The sequence below is a fragment of the Phyllostomus discolor genome, chromosome 10, assembly GCF_004126475.2.
Source record: "Phyllostomus discolor isolate MPI-MPIP mPhyDis1 chromosome 10, mPhyDis1.pri.v3, whole genome shotgun sequence".
In the NCBI taxonomy this organism is placed as follows: domain Eukaryota; kingdom Metazoa; phylum Chordata; class Mammalia; order Chiroptera; family Phyllostomidae; genus Phyllostomus; species Phyllostomus discolor.
Window position 1 is genome coordinate 3047617 of NC_040912.2, and position 19445 is coordinate 3067061.

The 19445-nt window shown below is 60.1% G+C and overlaps 1 protein-coding gene across 1 annotated transcript in view; it reads left to right on the forward strand.

The window, feature by feature from the left end:
- Positions 1–19445, forward strand: part of EGFR (epidermal growth factor receptor) — a 118907-nt gene that overhangs the window by 76660 nt on the left and 22802 nt on the right. The window contains exons 2-17 of the mRNA XM_028525506.2: positions 1676–1827; positions 2891–3074; positions 5500–5637; positions 7132–7200; positions 8073–8191; positions 8514–8655; positions 10147–10263; positions 11080–11206; positions 11293–11366; positions 12159–12249; positions 12960–13159; positions 14043–14175; positions 14777–14867; positions 15854–16011; positions 16768–16803; positions 18999–19140. Of these exons, the coding sequence (XP_028381307.2) occupies positions 1676–1827; positions 2891–3074; positions 5500–5637; positions 7132–7200; positions 8073–8191; positions 8514–8655; positions 10147–10263; positions 11080–11206; positions 11293–11366; positions 12159–12249; positions 12960–13159; positions 14043–14175; positions 14777–14867; positions 15854–16011; positions 16768–16803; positions 18999–19140 (1973 nt within the window). The remainder of the gene's footprint in view (positions 1–1675; positions 1828–2890; positions 3075–5499; positions 5638–7131; positions 7201–8072; positions 8192–8513; positions 8656–10146; positions 10264–11079; positions 11207–11292; positions 11367–12158; positions 12250–12959; positions 13160–14042; positions 14176–14776; positions 14868–15853; positions 16012–16767; positions 16804–18998; positions 19141–19445) is intronic.

Below are 19445 nucleotides of genomic sequence, written 5' to 3' on the forward strand. Positions count from 1 at the left end.
GGGGGGATCACGGGTTACTGTCACAACCCCACACGCGCTTCCGCGGCGGCACTTGTAAGGACCTTGGAATGGGGAAACCCGTCTGGCCCTGTCTGCACACCTTGCTGCCTGCCCACTGGGTGCAGTGGCTCCCGGCTGGGGCTGAGCTCAAAGCAGCCTGGACTCCGGGCCGCAAGCAGCCTGGGGACGCTGGGCCACTCCCACGTTGCGGGTGGAAGAATCCTGGAGCCATCCCGCCCCTGGAGCCCGTCCACAGGGCTGCATCGTGCCGACTGGCAGAGTTCCCGTGCGAGAGCTCTCTCCGCCCTCCGAATGGGAATGAGACCCCAGCAGGGAGGAGAGGGGGAGCCCCACAGGATGGGAGAGGAGGTGCGGACGGCTTCACACCCGGCGTCGGTGTGAACGCCGGGGGCTGCTTCTGCGGCGCCCGCACCCTCGCTCTGCACGGCCACACGGAGAAGCCAGGGCAGGTGTCCGACGGTGCTCGTCACGCAGCCCCCGTGAGGAGGGACCGGAGAAGCCTGTAAAAGAGCGAGTGGGTTTAGAAAGAGCTCCTGAAGAAAGTCCCCGCCTGTTGACGTTGGCCTTGCCTTTGCGCTCAGCCGCCGGGGTGCCGATTGCAGCCCCGCCTCGGCACACGGGGAAGCACCCGGGCGGCCCTGGATCCCACTCCAAAGCCAGAGGCCCTGTTTCTCCACCCCGATGATGACCACCTTGCTTCAAAGTGGAGCCCCCGCGCACGCTCCTGCTTCAAAGCCCCCGGCCTCTCTGTGTTCTGGGGTGCCTGCCCAAACGTGTCTTTTACAGAGCTGGGCCTGTGAGTACGGCTTTAGGATAATCCTCTCCTTCGCTTTGAAATGCAGTCTACCACGCGGCTCACTTGGTCCCCTAGTGGTCTATGTTTTCGTGCCTTAACCTTGATTCCTCCAGACGTGAGGGCGTCGAGGTCGCCCCAGCTGGGCGGGCAGGGCAGCCCCGCTTGGCAGGCTGCAGGAGGAGGGAGGGTAGACACACGGGAGGGCTGTGGGCTTCTCCGGAGGTGCGTCTCTTTGTGCGTGTGTGTCTTCCTTTCGGTGCCTGCTAAGTCTCGTAGAATTAGGCCTTTCCTCTGTTTTTTGAGGCTGTCATTTAGAAGAGTATTCTCCATCTCCAGCCATTTGGGCTTTAACCGACACTCTCGTTTCTCACTGTGGACTTTCCCCTGGACGACGCTGTGGTCAGAAGGTGGTGCCTGGTGTCCCCTCGTGTTTGCAGGCAGGCTCTGGACACCTGGGACGCGGCGGGCGCTCTCTCTGTGAAGTGTTCATCCTGCAGTCATTAACTCAACGTTGTAATTCCATTATGTTTATAGGCTTTACGATACGTGTTTATTTTGCCTACTGCAGCACTCACGGGCTATTTCGTCTTAGAGATTTTTCTGGAATTCCATCTGGGTCTCCTTGCATGGGTAACCTGTTGAAACAAGTCCATGCACTACAGGGGCGAGCTCTCCCTAATTACAAACCGCGCCCTATAAAACCTGGACATGTTTTATCACTGCTGCCTCCATCAGAGAGCATGAATCCTGTGCGTCGCCCAAGCACGCAGAGTCGGCCCAAGTCTGTGAATGTTGCCCGTGTCAGCCATGCCCCCTTCCTGGGCACCTCACGGGGTCTCTCTCTCTCTCGCCCCGCAGTGTGCCAGGGCACCAACAACAAGCTGACGCAGCTGGGCACGCTGGAGGACCACTTCCTGAGCCTCCAGAGGATGCTGAACAACTGCGAGGTGGTCCTGGGGAACCTGGAGATCACCTACATGCAGAGGAACTACGACCTCTCCTTCTTGAAGGTGGGTTCAGCGAGTCCACTCCTCCCACCGGAGTATGGGAGAGGCGCAGGGGAGCAGATGGAGGCCCGGACAGAGCGGGCCTGGACGCGGGTCTGCTCCTGCTGCAGTGGCTCCAAGTCCCGCGGAACCTTCAAGGCGGGTTTAGTGAGAAGGCCGCTTTGCCAGGAAGTGTCGAGGCAAAACAGAGTAGCAGAGAGAAACGGGCCAGGCTGGCATTCCCCTGTCCCCACAGACGCCGATAGGACTCTCGTTGACCGTGGCTTCAGCCATGGTATATCCTGGTAGACTGGCTCTTAATTTTTAAAAACCTTGCCTTGGTGTTGCCCATTCTCTCGGTGTAAACACTCCCACCCCGGCTGGTTGGCCACCGCCCACAGCGGTCCCAGAGAGCTCTGGGCAGGCTCCAGCAAGCCAGGGGGAGCCAGCTCTGAAGGCTGCAGGGTGTGACAGTCATGGAAGGTCAGATTTGATTGGCTTCCTGATCATTTTTTGTTTCTTTTTTAAGATTTTATTTATTTATTTTTAGAGAGGAAAGGGAGGGAGAGAGAAAGAGAGAGAGAAACATCAATGTGCGGTTGCTGGGGGCCGTGGCCTGCAACCCAGGCATGTGCCCTAACTGGGAATCGAACCTGCGATGCTTTGGTTCGCAGCCCGAGCTCAATCCACTGAGCTACACCAGCCAGGGCTGTTTCTTCTTTTCTTTCTTTTTTTTTTAATGAGAAAACAGGCAAGACAGGTACAAAATAAATGAATCAGACATTCCCACCCTCACGCGAGTGCGGTGACCACCGAGCAGAACCAGAGCCCCAGCCTCGCTGTGGAGCCCCAGCGCCCTTCCTTCCCGCCCGCAGGCGCGGGAGGCCCCGTGCGGGAGTGACCGAGAGTCCTGTCACCCTCCACGCCCCCAGCGTGGTCACCCACGGGCTCCACACTCCGTCAGCCCCGCGTGTGCATGTGTGTGTGTGGTTCCGTGAGGTGTCCCGGGCTCTGGGGACCCAGGGCAGCCGTGGCGTTCTTGAGCCCCTCCAGGGAGAAACACCGCGCTCCTGTGTCGTCCCCGCAGACCATCCAGGAGGTGGCTGGCTACGTCCTCATCGCCCTCAACGTGGTGGAGACGATCCCTCTGGAGAGCCTGCAGGTCATCCGGGGGAACGTGCTCCTGGACAACACGCACGCCCTGTCCGTCTTGTCCAACTACGGGCCCAACCGCACGGGGCTGCGGGCGCTGCCCCTGCGCAGCCTGCAGGGTGAGACCCGGGGCCCGGGGGGCTGGGAGGGGCTGGGCGCACGGGAGGCCGCCCACTTCCTCACGCCCCTTCACCCAGCGCACACGCACGCACTGCACGTCAGCCACGTGCGAGAGGCAGCAGGCAGAAGTCACTGAAAAAGGTGGCGACCGATGAGACGGGAAGGGGAGATGTAACCCAGGCACCTGTGACCCCACGTTCACGGAACATGTCCCGAGAGTCAGTAAGAAAGGGTCAAGGGTCTGGGAAAAAGAGGGTACGGCCAGAATTTTTGTGCCCGGGGAGAGAATGAACCGCCAGTCTTACTACCTGGGCCGCGGGTGTAAGGGACATGCGTGGGACACGCGTGGAGAGCCATGTGTGCGTGAGGGCGAGGAATGAAGGTGTCGCAGGGGAAGATCCAGCTCTTGGGTCGAGGACACATGTGCGGGTCCCGTGGCCGGACAGGATGGAAGAGGACACAGGACGGGGGAAGTTGGTTTTTTCAAATTGAAGATAACAATGGCTGTGCCTTCGCCACGGGCAGGTGGGCAGGCACAGTGCCGGGCGGGTTAAATCGGTAACGTCCCTGAATGCCACGCCTTCTCCTCAAAGCCCTGGCTCCACCCCCCACCCACCAGACACCCTGCAGAAGGTTCCCTCTGCGTCTCAGCCCCCTTGTGGGCCAGATGCGGGTAACCACGGCAACGCACATCCTAGGGTTGTTGAGACAGTTGAGTGAATTACTGTGGGTAAAGCAGCTACGCCCTCTTCCTGCTGTTGGCGCTGCTTCTGTCATTGGCCCTGACGTTGTATAAATTCGAATTAGTGTTATTGAACAATCCCCCAATGTGAGTTAGTGGGTACTGGCGGTTAACCCAGGGCCAGCCACCGGGGGAGAGCCGCCCCGTACTGGAAGCAAATGTAGAAGAACAGCTGCCCCAGGATCACCTCCTTCCCTTCTCTGCTGCCCGGCGGGGACACCTGAGTCTCCGGCACCTCGCCACCTCCCTCTGCTTCCCACACGTGCCGACGGCAGGTGTGCTGTGAGGCCCCACCTCCCCCTGCCGTCTCGGCACCTCGGTCTGCTGCCCAAATCGCCAGGGCACCCTTGACGCCCCTCTTCTTTGTTTCCACTGCCGGCCCGCCATAAGGGGTTCATGCACTCCACTCTGGCCCCCTCCCCAGAGAATGCTCTCACCTGCTTGACCCACGGCACCTCTGGCTCAGCGTCCGGAGCTCCACGATCCGGCCCTTCCCGGCTCCCAGCCCCCCTTCCTGGTTCCTTCATTCTCCGCCCTCCACTGAAGAAACTGCCCCCTGCATCCCAGACTCCATCCCTGCCCCGTCTTACCCGTCTGAAGCCCACAGTAACCCCCGCCCATGTCCGCTCCTGGCCACATCCCGGGAAACGCCACTCCATCCGACAGCCTCTGAGGTCTTCCCAGGGAGAACCCTCCCTTTTCTACACTGTTGCTGTGTGCCCGGGTGCCTCCGTTCCTGCCTAGGGACGTCGGGCACTGCTTACGTATCTGCATTTAACCTGCGGCCGTCACAGGGCCATTGCGAGATTAATTCAGACGATGCACGTAAATCCTGTGCTGTGCCCTCCTGTGGGCACGTGCCCGCCAGCTGTGTGCCCTGTCTGTCTCCCCGCGCCCGTCCGTTCTCAGACAGAAGCCAGCAGAGCGGGCTCAGTCTTGCCGAGTCCACGGCACTGGCTGCAGTGTCTTGTGCACTGACTTCGTCCGGTACCTGTTCCATTCCGGGTCGGTGCTGCCACGCTCACCCTTTGCTCTGGCTGGGCGCTTCGTCACCACCCCCGATGTCTCACCCCCTCTCACTCCTTCCTCGGAAACACTCGCTCACTCCCACACATCCTCTGCATCCCTGGGGTGCGCCCCGTCTTGTCACCATCAGACACACAGATTCTTCTTGATCCTGGGTGCCATCACACCCCTGTCCCCTTGAAGGGTTCCAAAGGCACCATGAGCATCACCACCTGCACCCGGCATCCCCCGCCCGCGGTGCTGGCGGCTGCCGTCACCCTTTGTGCCCCATCTGCCCCCTCGAATCCACATCCTGCGGTGGTTCCAGGGCAGCCTGGGTCGGCCGCCTGGGAATGAGAATTTCACCGCACGCCCGGCATTCGGCTGTGCCTGCCCACTCAGGCGCCCTCTTCCTTCCCCGCCCAGGTTCCACATCCTGATCGTTTGTGGTTCAAAGGCCCGATTCGGGGGAAATCCGGACTCCTCTGTGCTCAATCCCAAATTCATTTCCCACCCGCCCACACTGAAGTCCCGGGGTGGGGAGTGGGGCGGCGCTCCTGTGCTCGCCAGAACCTTCCTGGCAGGAGGCAGCCTGGAAGGAAACTCAGGCCCGCCTCGTGTGAGCTCAGCGGAGACGCCGCCGCGTGCTCACGGTGGGGGGGTCCTTTCTCGCGCAGAGATCCTGCACGGCGCCGTGCGATTCAGCAACAACCCCAGCCTCTGCAGCGTGGACACCATCCAGTGGCAGGACATCGTCGACACCAGCTTCCTGGGCAACATGTCCACGGACTTTCAGAGCAACCCATCCGGCAGTTGTGCGTGGTGGTCGGCCGGGGCCGGGCGGGGGCCGGGCGGGGCGGGGCTGCGAGGGCTGGGTGCTGGGAGGGAAGGCCCGGTTAGCGGGGGTCCCATTCCCCAAGGGCAAGAAGGGGCAGTGACAGGAAGGGGCAGGATCTGCCCCCTGGAAGAGACCTGTTTGAGACAGACCAGGACTGGAGGCAGGGCGTGAATTCACTGGTCGGCAAATGCTTTCCTCTGTTACAAGAAAGATGCCGTTAAGCATCGTTATCTTCAGTGCTTTTCCTGTGTAAACCTATCACGTGCACATAGTAGAAACTCGAAAACTATGGTGGAGATAAAATGTAATACAGTAGCTCTGTACAGTCACTTTGAACATTCCTCCGTGTTGCACGGGCCACCTCTTCTCTGGGTTCCTTTCTCCCTCGGTCTGTCTCGGCCCCTCCCTTCACAGCCCTGTCCACTTAGGGTCCAGCCTCACCGTCTCGCAGGATTCTGAGGCGCACCAGCGTTGCGTTCATGCCCCTCACCCCCAGGGCGGCTGTAAACAGTGTCAGTCCTACTCACGGGGGGTCCTGGGTCCACCGTCCTTGGTGTGTCATCAGCTCTTCCCTGTTTGACATCTGAGTTCTCCCAGAAACGAAAGTCTCCCCAACTGTGGGAGACTGTGGGGCACGCACTGACCCCTTGAGGTGACTGTGTCATCACAGGTGGGCGGGCCCCTTGTTGCCAAATCGGGCGGTCCGCCTGCTCTCTGTCCACAGATAGGCCACTGCAACCTTCAGGTTTCCCCCAAGGCCGATAAAAGCAAAATGCAGCTAACGAGATCCAGCACCTCTGCAGCTGTAATTTGTGGTCGATCATTGACTGTGAAAACTGCAAAATTGATCGATTCATTGGAAATGTTTTCAGACAGTAGCGTGCAGATCAATAGCTGGGGTTTTAGTTCACCCACAAAGTGAGGCTCACCAAGGACACCCAGCCCTTAGAACAGGGGTCCGTGCCTCTCTCCGGCTAAGAACCCGGGAGCTTTTACTTACTGGACCCCAACTCCCCAGGACAACTGACCCACCCCACACCCCACGAGTGGACACGGCCAGGCTGCAGTGGGTGCATGCTGACCCCAACACAGTAGACACTCTCAGCGTTGTTGAGGGGATGCTGGAAAATTCCCCACGCCTAGGCCAACTTGAAGTCTGGACCCCCCCACCACAGTCCATTTAAATCCCAGTCCCGTGGGCTGTGAAGTCACTGACCTCTCTCTGCCTCCATTTCCAAGGCCGACGTGGAAATCAAAGCAGCGTGAGGCGCAGCTTTTTTTTTCTTGTGAGAGTCTCTCAACTCATCCCACAAACAGACCAGCCGAACAGAACCGCAGAGAATAAGAAACGTGGAAGCTATTCCTCGTTCCTGGAGCACTGCTCTGTGCTCCCGGGCTGGGGAGGGTGTCGCCGGTGTCTCCTCATGCACTCCCCATCGCTGAGGTGTGAACGACCACTGTTCTGTTTCAGGCCAGAAGTGCGATCCGAGCTGCCCCAACGGGAGCTGCTGGGGTGCGGGGAAGGAAAACTGCCAGAAACGTGAGTGTGCGAGCAGACCCTCAGACACACGCGGGCCCCCCTCCCCTTGCACTGGGCCGCTGGCGTTGGCTGGCCCGTCGAGGGCTCCGAGGAGCACCTGGGTCCCGGGGCAGGGCCAGACCCGGGCAGACCTGTGGGCGGCCGGTGCTGCCATCCCCCGGCAGCCAACACGCCGGGTCGGCTCTTTGGGCACTTGGGCCGGTCAGTGGTAAACAGGAGTATGTCAGCTGAGGCTGCCGGTCACTCCCGCCGGTCAGCACGTTTGGCAGATCTTCCTGGGGACGCAAGGCCGGTCTGGCCACCCATTCCCCCCTCACCTGGGGACCCACCTGCACACACGTATGAGCACCTTTCTCGGGAGGGTTTTTCTGCCAGAAGCCAAGTGCTAGAGCTCAGATGGCCGAGGAGTCTGGGGACATGGCAGCCCAACGGCTAACCGCTGTCCTTAACGGACCATCTGGCCGTGACGTGATGTGACCACCACGTCCCCTTAAACCCCGTCTCCCGGCTGGCATTTCTGTCCTTTGTGTGTGCTTTTGTGTCACCCAGAAACCCAATGAATGTGTTTAATCACTAGTATCTAATGATTCAGCAGGTCTTAACGTCCAGGCTTGACCTGGCCAGTCCTCCCAAGTGATTAAAAAAAAAAACAAACAGGAAACAAAGCAGAGGGACCGGAAAGAAAAGTCGCAGTTTGATGGCATCCGGCCCCGCGGGCCTGTCTGGGGACTTGAACAAGCCGCAGACTCACCCCGTCCCTCCTTCCGGTCCCTTCCTCGCCCACTGAGGGCAAGCGCCCTCCGCGGTCCCCGGGGCGTAACTGTCCATCACCCTGGCTCTTCCGCTCACCCGCGACCTTTGCTCCTTCCCAGTGACCAAAATCATCTGCGCCCAGCAGTGTTCGGGGCGCTGCCGGGGCAAGTCCCCCAGCGACTGCTGCCACAACCAGTGTGCGTCCGGCTGCACGGGGCCCCGCGAGAGCGACTGTCTGGTGAGACCCCCTCCCCGCGGCCCCCTCCCCCTGGTGGCGAGCCTGCGTGTGCCGGGTGCTGCCTCCCCCCACCCCGACCCCAGCCACGGTGGGCATCCCCCTGCGGTTATGATGTGCGGGTCATAGTCCTAAGGTCTACTTCCCTGTCATCTTTGCTCATGGTCCTTTGGGACACCAGGCTGCATCGGGCCCCACCCAAAGGTGCAGCGCCCTGCCGAACAGCACACAGGTTCGAGGTAGAAGACCTGCCAAGCCGTTCCCCTGGGTGGCGGCCCCGGCTCCACCATGTATCACATCCCCATTCCTGCCCCCTCTCACCCAGGTGTGTCGGAAGTTCCGGGACGAAGCCACGTGCAAGGACACCTGCCCGCCGCTCATGCTGTACAACCCCACCACGTACCAGGTGGACGTCAACCCGGACGGGAAGTACAGCTTCGGAGCCACCTGTGTGAAGAAGTGTCCCCGTGAGTCCGCCACACAGGAAACCCCCTCTCGGTCAGGCCGCGGTTCCCCAGGGCCCACGGAGGGCAGATGGGGAGTAAGTCGCTGCCGCAGGTGACAGCGGTGGCCGCCGCTCTGCTCACCGGGCGCCTCGTGCCGGGGCAGCCAGGGCAGGACACACCCCTGGAGTGTGGCGCCCCGAACTGAGGTCCAGCTGGCGGAGTCCAGAACAGTCAGCTGTCCAATGGGCGCAAACCAATGGCCGTCGGGTCCCTCACTGTCTGTCTGTTGTACGAAACAGGTATTCAATAACCTACACTGGGGAGTGCGTCGGAAACCCTGCCTTCCTGAGGGGAAATAGTTCTGGGGAAAGCTGTGTGCTTAGGAGAAGCATAGGTGGCTTTTCTTTATTCATGTGTTGTTTTGTTTTAATTGCTGGGTTGTGCTCACCTGTACTTGCAGTACGCTGGTGGTGACGGCATTTGGTGACAGCATTTGCAGTAACGCTGACACCGATCATGTCCTCACAGAAAAAGCACAGGCTGTCTAGCAAACAAGCATTAGAGATTGATCTTGATTTCTCGGGGCGGGGAGATGAACTAAGAAAAAATGTCTAAAAACGACGACCAAGGGAGAGGTGCCCTACCAGAGGAGCGGAGATGAAACATTTTAAATTCTGTGCAGGAAAAAATAAAATAATAATACAGAAAGAGAGCAATAAGCCATTGCGGGGCAAATGACAAAGATAAAGAAAAGCGTGTCACCGCTGGGACCCAGGTGTACCCTCCGAGAGAGGGACCGCCAGGTGGCGGGACCCTGGGGAAGCACCCACAGCCCAAGAAGACAGACGCAGAGCGGTCGCCGGGAAAACGACAGGCGGGCGCACAGGGGCTCTGTGTGAGGACCTGCTCGGGAGGGCCGAAGCGGGGACCCAGGGGCTCCTGAGGGTGCTGGTGTCTGTGCTAATACTGACACCAGCACATCACTGCCAGGGCCGTGGGAGGCGAGGAGAGGATGGATGTGTCCGGCTGGCTCGAGCACCCCGGCAGCCGCAGGGCGCCCGGCGGCCGCCCCAGGAATGAAACGGAACCTCGGGGTGGCAGCGTTGACGGAAGAGGGTGGTCTTTGTTTAGGGTCACGTATTTTTAATGAGGACTCGAGCGTTAACCACGAGCCCTGACAGTAAGACCTGCAGGCAGGTGACTTTCCTAAAACGTCGTGAAGGGGCGCTGGGCGCTTGGGGGGGGCACGGCGTTCCCTCCCTCCCACACCTGCTGCCCGCCCGCGATGAAGTGTCCCTCTTTTCCACACCCCGGTCCGGAAAGCTATTAAAAAAACTCTTGAACTGGACTCCTTTTCCGTGTGCAGCCTTTTACTCTTTGTGCTGAAACCAAACAGAACGAGGGAACTCGGGGCCCTTGTCGTCGGCCCCGTGTGGGGAGGACATGCACGCCCCGACACCTGGCGCTGCTGTCAGCACCTGCCTCTCCCTGTCCCCCCCCCCGCCCCCGCAGGCAACTACGTGGTGACGGACCACGGGTCGTGCGTGCGGGCCTGCGGCTCCGACAGCTACGAGGTGGAGGAAGACGGGGTCCGCAAGTGTAAAAAGTGCGAAGGTCCCTGTCGCAAAGGTAGGAGCCCAGCGTGTGCTGGGGGGTGGGGGGGGGGGCAGTCTCCCCAAGGGCGCAGGGCTGGTCCTTCTGCGCCTGCCGGCTCCTGGGCAGCCCTTAGCAATGAGTAAATCCCTTTCTCCGAGCTCAGAAACCTGTTCTTTCCTCTACAACCATGTCCTGACCCCGGAGCACCCTCAGGGCCAGGTCATCAGCGCTTACCCTTTATTGTTTATTTTGAACATTTTGAAATATCCCCGAACAGCGTGTCACTAGCACAGTGAGCACACACGCGCCCTTCCCGTAAATTCACGGAGCTCTCCTGCTTCGCCACATCGCCTTCGCTGCCTCCGTGTCTGTGTGACGTGTGTGCATGTGTGTGTGTACATGTGTGTGTGCTTTCCCCCTCACCAGGTGAGGGTCACCCATCTTACCACATTTCGCGCCCCGACCTATGTCCGCTTCCTTTCCCCACAAACCGGGCAGTAACTAACAACAGACAGCTCCCCGCTGACCTCAGGTTTGCGCTGGCCCACCGCCCCCCGCCGGCGTTCAGGGGAACCTGCACTTCTCCCCACCGTCCCAGGACGTCAGGTTTCGCTGGTTTTCCCCCCGGAATTTGAGCCTCGTGGGTGGCATTAGAATGCCCATCTCTGCAGTCTTTGTTCACGGAGAGCCACTCGCCAGCCGTCCCCCCGTTTTCCTCCGTCTGTCTGTTGGGTGAAGGACTGGCAGTCTGTCCGGCAGGGTCGGTTCTCTCGGCTCGCACTCGCTCGAGAGCCGTGCGTAGTCAGCGCTCACGTGTGAACAGGATTAACGCCCACCCTGTCTCCGCAGTCTGTAACGGAATAGGCATCGGAGAGTTCAAGGACACCCTCTCCATAAACGCCACGAACATCAAGCACTTCCGGAACTGCACGTCCATCAGCGGCGACCTCCACATCCTGCCGGTAGCCTTCAGGGGGTGAGTTGCAGACTCAACGCGGGCTGCGCCCGGGGTGCTGCGCGGCAGGGGCGGGTGATGGATGACCTTTCTGTGCCTCGTTTCAGCGACTCCTTCACACACACGCAGCCGCTGGACCCCAAGGAGCTGGACATTCTCAAGACCGTCAAGGAGATCACAGGTGGGCGCCGCTCGCGGGGCCCTCAGGGGGAGGCAGGGCTTCGAGACAACGTGTGGCCCGGTTCGCTTCCCCTTTGGTGGGCCACCGTTCTTCCGGAATTCTCCCGTTAATGACTCCTGAGTTCTTGAATGTTCTCCAAAGATGCAGTCAGTGTCCCCTGCACGTGAGGGGCAAACACAGCACGCAGAGACCCAGGCCATGGACGACTTTTTCGTGCGAGTGCAATTAACCTGCTGTCCCCCCGCCCGGGCCAGCTGTCCCCATGGCCCAGTGACTTTCCTGGGTGGGGGGAGAAGGGGGACCCTCACAGCCCTGCTGCCCCTGGCAGGCCGCTGGGGACTGTGACTCCCGTCAAAGCCCTGCTTCCTTCGTTCCTAAAAAGGGAGTAATTCAACCTAAATGACAAGACTGTTTTTGGGCATTTGAATTAAATAAGAAAATTATGTCCGTGTCCTTGTTGGTGATAACAGTTCGATACACAGCTACCCCCAGGTATCAGGGGCCCGCTTGGAATCCTCAAGTGCGGAGCCCAGCCAGGCCCGCTGGGGGCAGCCCACCGGGACCACCCACGGGGCAGGGTGGGCGGCGGGGGCTCTGCTGCAGGGGCAGGAAGTACCCTGAACCCTTGGCCAGCATTTGCACGCGTGTGTACACACTGGGCGAAGACGATAGAGAGGATCAGGTCAAATTCTCGGGTGTCCTGCCTGCTCACGGGAATCCTCTAAGAACGCCCCCTGCGAGAAAGAGACGTCTAAGCAGCAGGCGTCTGAGCCTCGCCCTTCCGCCTCCCAGGGTCTCTGCTCATCCAGGCCTGGCCGGAGAACAGGACGGACCTGCACGCCTTCGAGAACCTGGAGATCATACGCGGCAGGACCAAGCAGCAGTAAGTGGGCCCGCCCCCTGGGGGGCCTCCCTGGTGCTTTCGTTTAGAAATGAGACGCGCGGGCGGAAGTATCGCGAAGACGCCGCAGGGACCTGCGGGATCTTGAACCCGTGACTTTTTTTTTAAATATTGTGCTATTTTTATTTTTATTATTTTTAGATTTTATTTATTTATTTTTAGAGAGGGAAGGGAGAGAGAGAGAAAGAGAGAGAGAGAGAGAAACATCAATGTGCGGTTGCTGGGGACCATGGCCTGCAACCCAGGCATGTGCCCTGACTGGGAATCGAACCTGTGACGCTTTGGTTCGCAGCCCGCGCTCAATCATGAACCCGTGACTCTCAAAGCCTCTCTATTTGGTTGTTTGCGAGGTTAAAGCATGGTCTGGATCCCCAGGCAAACTCAACGTGCGGTAAATAAAATAATGACATGAAGACGTTCGTTCAGCCTTTAGTCAGCCCCCCGGGGATTAACGGTTCTGAAGGAACAAGGGACTAGCTTCTCCCGGGGGAGGAACTTGAAAAGACACTTGGAAATTTCGAAAGTCACAGTACACACCTTTGGCCCTGGCACTTGTCCCTGGGAAGCAGTAAAGCTAAAGTGGTCCAGGAAAAATTAAAAACTAAAAAAATAAAATCTTTCAGTGCTGTTGTGTTTTTGTAATTTGTGGTTGTTGCTGATTTACAATGTTCGTTTCCCCCTCCCCAACCTAGCGGCCGGTTCTCCTTCGCGGTGGTCGGGCTCAACATCAGCTCCCTGGGGCTGCGCTCGCTGAAGGAGGTCAGCGACGGCGACGTGGTCATCACCGGGAACCGCCACCTGTGCTACGCCGACACGGTGAACTGGAGGACGCTCTTCGGGACCCAGGGCCAGAAAACCAAGATCGAGAAGAACAGGGACGGGAGAGACTGCCGTGAGTCATCGCCGCGGTGCGAGCGCGCACCAATGACGCGTCCTTTGTTTTGAGGCAGAACGCTGCGGGGCCACCTGCAAAATTGACGTCTCTTTTTCCTTTCTGGAAGAAGCCGGTGAAAGGAAATCCATACACGCCCCACGGTGACCCTGCCGTGGGAAGGTCATCAGATTTGCTTCCAACTCGTCCTCATGGCGTAGGACAGAGGTTGCCTGGCGCTGTCGGTTGCTGGTTGTTTGGCCCGTGCAGGACCAAACTTGGCATTACTTAGGTTACCTTTTAGGTGTGGGCTCCTGCCTGCCCGCTTCGGTGTCCAGCGGCTGAGGCTCACACACGGACACGCTCATGCACCTGCGTGTGCACGCGGGGGAACCAACATTTCACGTTGGCCTCTCCCGTCCTGAGTTCAGAGCCGAAGGCGTGCGCCATCCCCTCGTGCTGAGGCCCGGCCCCCGGGAGAGGCTGATCCGGGCTTACATCCCGGCTCTGGTCCTTCCCAGCCCGGAGACCTGCATCGGTTTCCCGCCTACCTTGAGGCTCCGCCTACCTTTAGGCTCCGCCTCCCCAACCCGAGAAACGGGGAGAACAGCGATCCCCTCCGCCTCCATGAGGCTGAGAGAGCGACAGGGGATTCCGTGTGTGCCGCGCGTGGCCCTCTGCCCACCTACACGGGGCGGGCGACCGCAGCCAAAGCCCTCCCCCTCCCACCCACTGTTTCAGCATCAGCTGCGGCCTGGGTCAGCAGGACACAGCCCAGCTCCCGTCCAGGTGCCCCCCGCACCCCAGAGAAAGGCGCCTTGCGGTCAGTCCGCGGAGGCGCCCAGAGAGCTCAGCACGTCCCTCTGGTCACTAGTCCTCGCTGACCGCTGTGCTGTCTCCTCAGGGGCCCACGGCCACGTCTGCAACCCGCTGTGCTCGCCCGAGGGCTGCTGGGGCCCGGGGCCCCGGGACTGCAGGTCCTGCCGGAACGTCAGCCGCAACAAGGAGTGCGTGGAGAAATGCAACATTCTGGAGGGGTGAGGCGCTGTTTCTCAATCCCTTTGTTTGATGAGGAAGAGGAGACTTAGGATCAGGTGGTTTTTATGGGGTTGTAGTCATTCAGTTTGAGTCTTTTCCTTTGTTTCTTCTGTTTGTGTTTGTTGCCACCTGTTAATCACAAAAGGAAACGAACAAACTCCTTTCACTACTGAATCGAACCTAACAGTTGACAGACTCTCTCTTTCCGGGACTACCGCATAACTTTCTAAGCGGCACAGAGTTCCCAGGACAAACAGAACCACCATCAGCAGTGTGGACGGCCAAGGCCAGGGCCGTTCCGTCTGTCCTTTGCGGTGCGCCACTCCTGGGGTGCCCGCCTCCACTGATACGAATTACACCCCCTGGTTAAGTTCTGTTCCGTGTTCACGCAACACTGGACGGTGCAGCCTGCAGGGCAGTCCCGGGTCCTGACCACTTGACCTCCACCCAGCACTGCTATGACTTTTCCCGAGAGAGGTGACTTGTGTCAGCTGCACCGCCAGGCAGACCGACCCCACGGCTGGAGGCCGCCGGAGTTCTGCCGCAAGGCGCTCGCTCGGGGTGGCCCTGAGCTCTCTTCCCTCCCCCTCCCCCCCGCAGCGAGCCCAGGGAGTTCGAGGAGAATTCCGAGTGCATACGGTGCCATCCGGAGTGCCTGCCGCAGCCCATGAACGTGACCTGCACGGGACGTGTAAGGAGCACGTTTCCTCGTTACCCACCTGTCCCCCAGGGAAAGCCTTCAGAGCTGTAGACCCGTGAGGCCCGACAGCCGCCCGGGCCCTCTTCCCAGACGAGAGGCTGTGCCATGTCACACTGGGTCCCAGGGGCTGTGACTGCGCGGAAGAGTCCTCACACAACCTGCCGGCCTGAGCACCCGCCTCTCCTGCCTCCGCCCAGGCCTCAGCCCCCCGCCCCCCCCGCTCCCCCCTGCCCCCCGTCCTCCCACGGAGCAGGGGAGCACAGGGTGGGCTGGGCCAGGCGTCCGCCTGTTCCCACTGCTTCTCCCGCCTGTCGGCATTGCTACATCCTCTTCATCAAACACCACCATGTTCTCAGGCGATACGAGTGCATCATTTTCGGGGAATTCTTAAAGAAAGGCCTAGCGAACCTTTTCCAAACTCAGTGTCATCGCTACAGGGTCGGTGGCACCATCTTATAGAGCGTAGGTGAGAAGTCAGGGTGGCAGAATGAAACGCCCCAGGTCCCACCGCGGATGAGGCAGCCGCCACTGCCCTTCCTCGTCACCGTCCTCCCACGGACCCTCGTGGGCATGGGCTCTTGTAAACTCTCCGAGGCGAGGAGGCTTCCCACGAGCCTCCCTGTAGCCCCCAGTGTGACGAGGAAGACGGTCGGCCGGCCAGCAGGCCGCCGATGCACACGCAGGCCAGCCCAGACCGTTCCGACACGGCCAGGGGCCCACGGGGCCCTAGCAGAACGCGGTTAAACCATGCAGTCCGGCGTCTCACACGTGTCTCACGCCAGCGAGGCGTCACGCTGAGCTGCTCCCAGCGGCCCCGCCCGGCCAGCACAGCCCCACACGGGCGCGCGCTCTGCTCTAAGCTCCGCATCGTCGTCCGGCTTTCCTTCCCGAAACGCGTGTGAGGGCAAAGGTGTCCCCCGCCCTCGGAGAGAGGGAGGGGCCCCCCTGAATGCGTGCCTCCCCCCCCCCCGGCGCAGGGCCCGGACAGGTGTGTGCAGTGCGCCCACTACGTGGACGGCCCTCACTGCGTCAGCGCCTGCCCGTCGGGGGTCATGGGCGAGAACAACACGCTGGTCTGGAAGTTCGCGGACGCCCAGCGCGTGTGTCACCTGTGCCACCCGAACTGCACCTACGGGTGAGTGACGCCGCCGCGCCCCCCCAAAAAATAATGCTGGCGAGCCAAAGGTTTCCTGTCTTGCCAATTCGTAGATGGAAACCACCTCCAGAATTGCCAGGTGGTGCGTGAGGCGCTTTGGGTTGGAGTGGGCTGGTTCAGAGGGTGCCCGGGGTCACGGCCACAGGGAGAACATGCCGGCGGGCAGTGGGGACGCCTCTCGGCCTCCCGTGGTTTACCCTGACGGACTGTGTCCTGCAGGGTCCGCCCGCACGTCCAGCCCAGACGGAGCGAGTGGCAGGTGGGAGGAGAGGGTAGTCCTGCCCGGTCTCCCAAGGCATCCACCTGGTTTTCCAGGCACCCGGGGTTCATCGGGGAGTCGTTATGGTCGTTCCGGAATCCACAGGAGATAGCACGGTCTGGAATGCTGCTTCATAAACAAATGATTAGCTGCCGCCCCCGAGCTGAGGTGCTCTGTAGCTTTAATGAGCCGAGAGGAACTTGACCTTGTGCTAGACAACGAGAGCTAATGACACTGAGAGGCAGGCGAGCACTCGGGTTGCCAGCCGGCGACACTCGAGTCTGACCCGGGGCGTCTCAGTGAACCACCCTGCACGGCAGCTTCCTCTTGCGTTCAGAGGACAGGCGGGAGTGGGGTGGCCTTGTGACTGAGTGAAAAGTAGGAGTGTGTTGTGATTTCGTAACAAGTCTGCAAGGAAAAGAAAATGCCGGAGAAGAGAAGGACCGACCTGTGCATTTCTCTTTCCGCTCCTGCAGCTGCACGGGCCCGGGTCGGGAAGGCTGCCCGGAGAGGTGAGTGAGGCCGCTTCGTGTCTGACGGGCAGGCTCAGGACAGCCCAGTGCGCAGCGGGCAAAGGTGGCGCTTGGGCGCCTCGCTGACCGTCCCGCCCCCCGCCCCGTCAGGGCCCCCCTCGGGCCAGCACGGCACCCCAGCGCTGGTCCGTCCGGGGCACCGCGGCAGAGCAGTGCAGGACAGGGCTGCTCCCCGCCCAGCGCTTCCTCCTCTGCACCGTCCGTGGGCTCTTGTCGCACCTGTGCGGCTGGGCCCCCCTCTTCTTCTAGCTTCTCTGCCTCCCTGACCCCGTCGGCCTTGTCACACACCTGTGCTTCGGGGACCTTTCTGTGCTTCAGTGACAGGACTCCCACCTGGGGAGATCCCCCCACCCCCGTCCACGTGCCCCCCCCCCCCACCAGCATTTCCGTCCGGGCTGGTTTGCAGCCGCGGTCTGAAAAGCTGCACTGACACCAGCAGAGCCGGGGGTCCCTGTGCAGCCTCCGCAGCAAAGAGCAGAATTATCGATTATGACGTCCAGAGGGGAACCGATATTAGACCCCTGTTTGCCGTCCCGATAGCCCCAAGCACTAGCCAAGCTTCCAGTCATGCCTACGGAATCCCTCTCTCCACATCAGCTGATCCCCCCCGCTCTGTCCCCTGCCCCCCGATTTAGCAGCGATGACAGGGCCCTTGTGCAGTCAGAGGAAACATTCACGGCGAGAAAGCAGGCAGTCTCCCCGAGGTACAGATTTCCTCCCGTGCCTCCGCTCTTCGCTGAGCGAAGAAGGAACACATAACCTCCTCCTCTTCTCAAACCACAATGAGCATCTGAGTCATGAGGACCGCCATCACCGACCGCCCCACTGGGACCGGGCGGTGGCTGGTCTTGGCCACGGGTATTCTTTTTCATTCCCTCGCCGTTGCCTCGCCCTCACTATGACTGGAAGCGGAACACACACTCTGTAACAATTTATGTGTCTCTCAGCGTTCCCTTCAAAGTAGTCAAAACCCATTCGTGCCAGCCGCACGGGCTGGTGAGATGGGACGGTGCAGGAGGCGGCTCTGGCTAAGAAGAAAGGGATCGTTCTTGTCATTTTCATGAGGTAGATCTGACCCACTTGCGAGAAAGTTGTAAGAACAATGCCCCCCTTGTTTACATGCAAGTGATGCTACTAATTCATCTTTGATGCTTGTTAACATTCCTACCTGAAAAGATGAAGTTTGCCGGACGCTAAAATGGCATAGGTACATACGAGTAATAACTGCGTACTCCGAATGCAGAACTGACACATTCAGACGGCCGCCTCCCCAGTGAGCTTCAGAACCGGAGCTGTGAGCCTTTGCTCTCTCCGAAATCGGGCACAACCTCCGAGAGGCTTCTGGCCTCGAGGCGACTGCCCTCATCTGTGACCGCGAGGCTCTCGGTGTGAAATCCTATCATGGTATAACCCCCCCTGAGCCCTTTGCTAAAGCCTGTCACGTGGCTGTGGGCCCATGTCGAAAGCCAAGGACCCTTGGAGGAGTCTCGGCATCTGTGCAAGCCCCCTCACCCAGCCCAGGCAGCACACAGTGCATGTCTCGTGCAGGTGGCATGCTCTGTTCCTAGGCCCGAGAGACTCCAGGGACACGTGCAGATTCGCATGAAAACCATTACTGAAGTCCGAGTTACTTGGGGGGGTGGGGGTGTTAAACATGTGTTTATTGATTGTAGAGAGAGGAAGGGAAAGGGAGAGAGAAAGAAACATCGATGTGAGAGACACACGCCGATGAGTTGTCTCCCATATGCACCCCAACCGGGGGTGGAACCCAGGACCTAGGTGTGCCACCCGACTGGGAATCGAACCGGTGACCTTTTGGTGTGCAGGACAATGCTCTAACCCACTGAGCCACACCCGCCAGGGCCTGAGCTACTTCTTGAATTAATGTGTTTTCTTAACAGATTAAAAAATAACCATTGTGTGGCAAGGTCCAAGTAACACCTCCATTTAAAAACTGCAAAGAAGCCAGCCAGCGGGGGTGGGGGCAGGAGCTAGAAATGCTGCCCAGAATCCTTCGCTGTCCTGCCCCCCCTTTAGAAGCTGCACGGCACTCCACCTTCTGAGAGTGTTACATAATGTCAGGCTATCAAGGCATGCAGGAAATACGGAACATGCAAATACCATGAAACCTGTCAACAAATCTGACCTTCCCGTGTGTCTGCACCTCGTTCCAGGCCCCATATCTCATCCATCGCCACGGGGATTGTGGGCGGCCTCCTCCTGGTGCTGGTGGTGGCTCTCGGGGTGGGCCTGTTTCTGCGCAGGCGCCACATCGTGCGGAAGCGCACGCTGCGAAGGCTGCTGCAGGAGCGCGAGGTGAGTGCGCCCGGGCCCCGCCCCCGACCCCCCGGGCCCCGCCCCCGCCGGCTCCTTCCAGGAACCCCCACTACCCCAGACCGGAAGAAGGACTCTCCTGTGCAGACATTGGACATTTTGCATGTCACCTTTGTCACTGTATCCATAGGCTTTCTGCCTGCATATCCCGTTACCCAGCGGGGCGCGCGTCGGTGCTTCTCCCCAGTGAAACGCACGTGTTTCTGGGAGAAGTCACACGGCACGGGTGCACAGATGCGTGGAGTCCTGCGGGCAGGACCGTCCCCGCGTCCACGCACAGGGCAAAG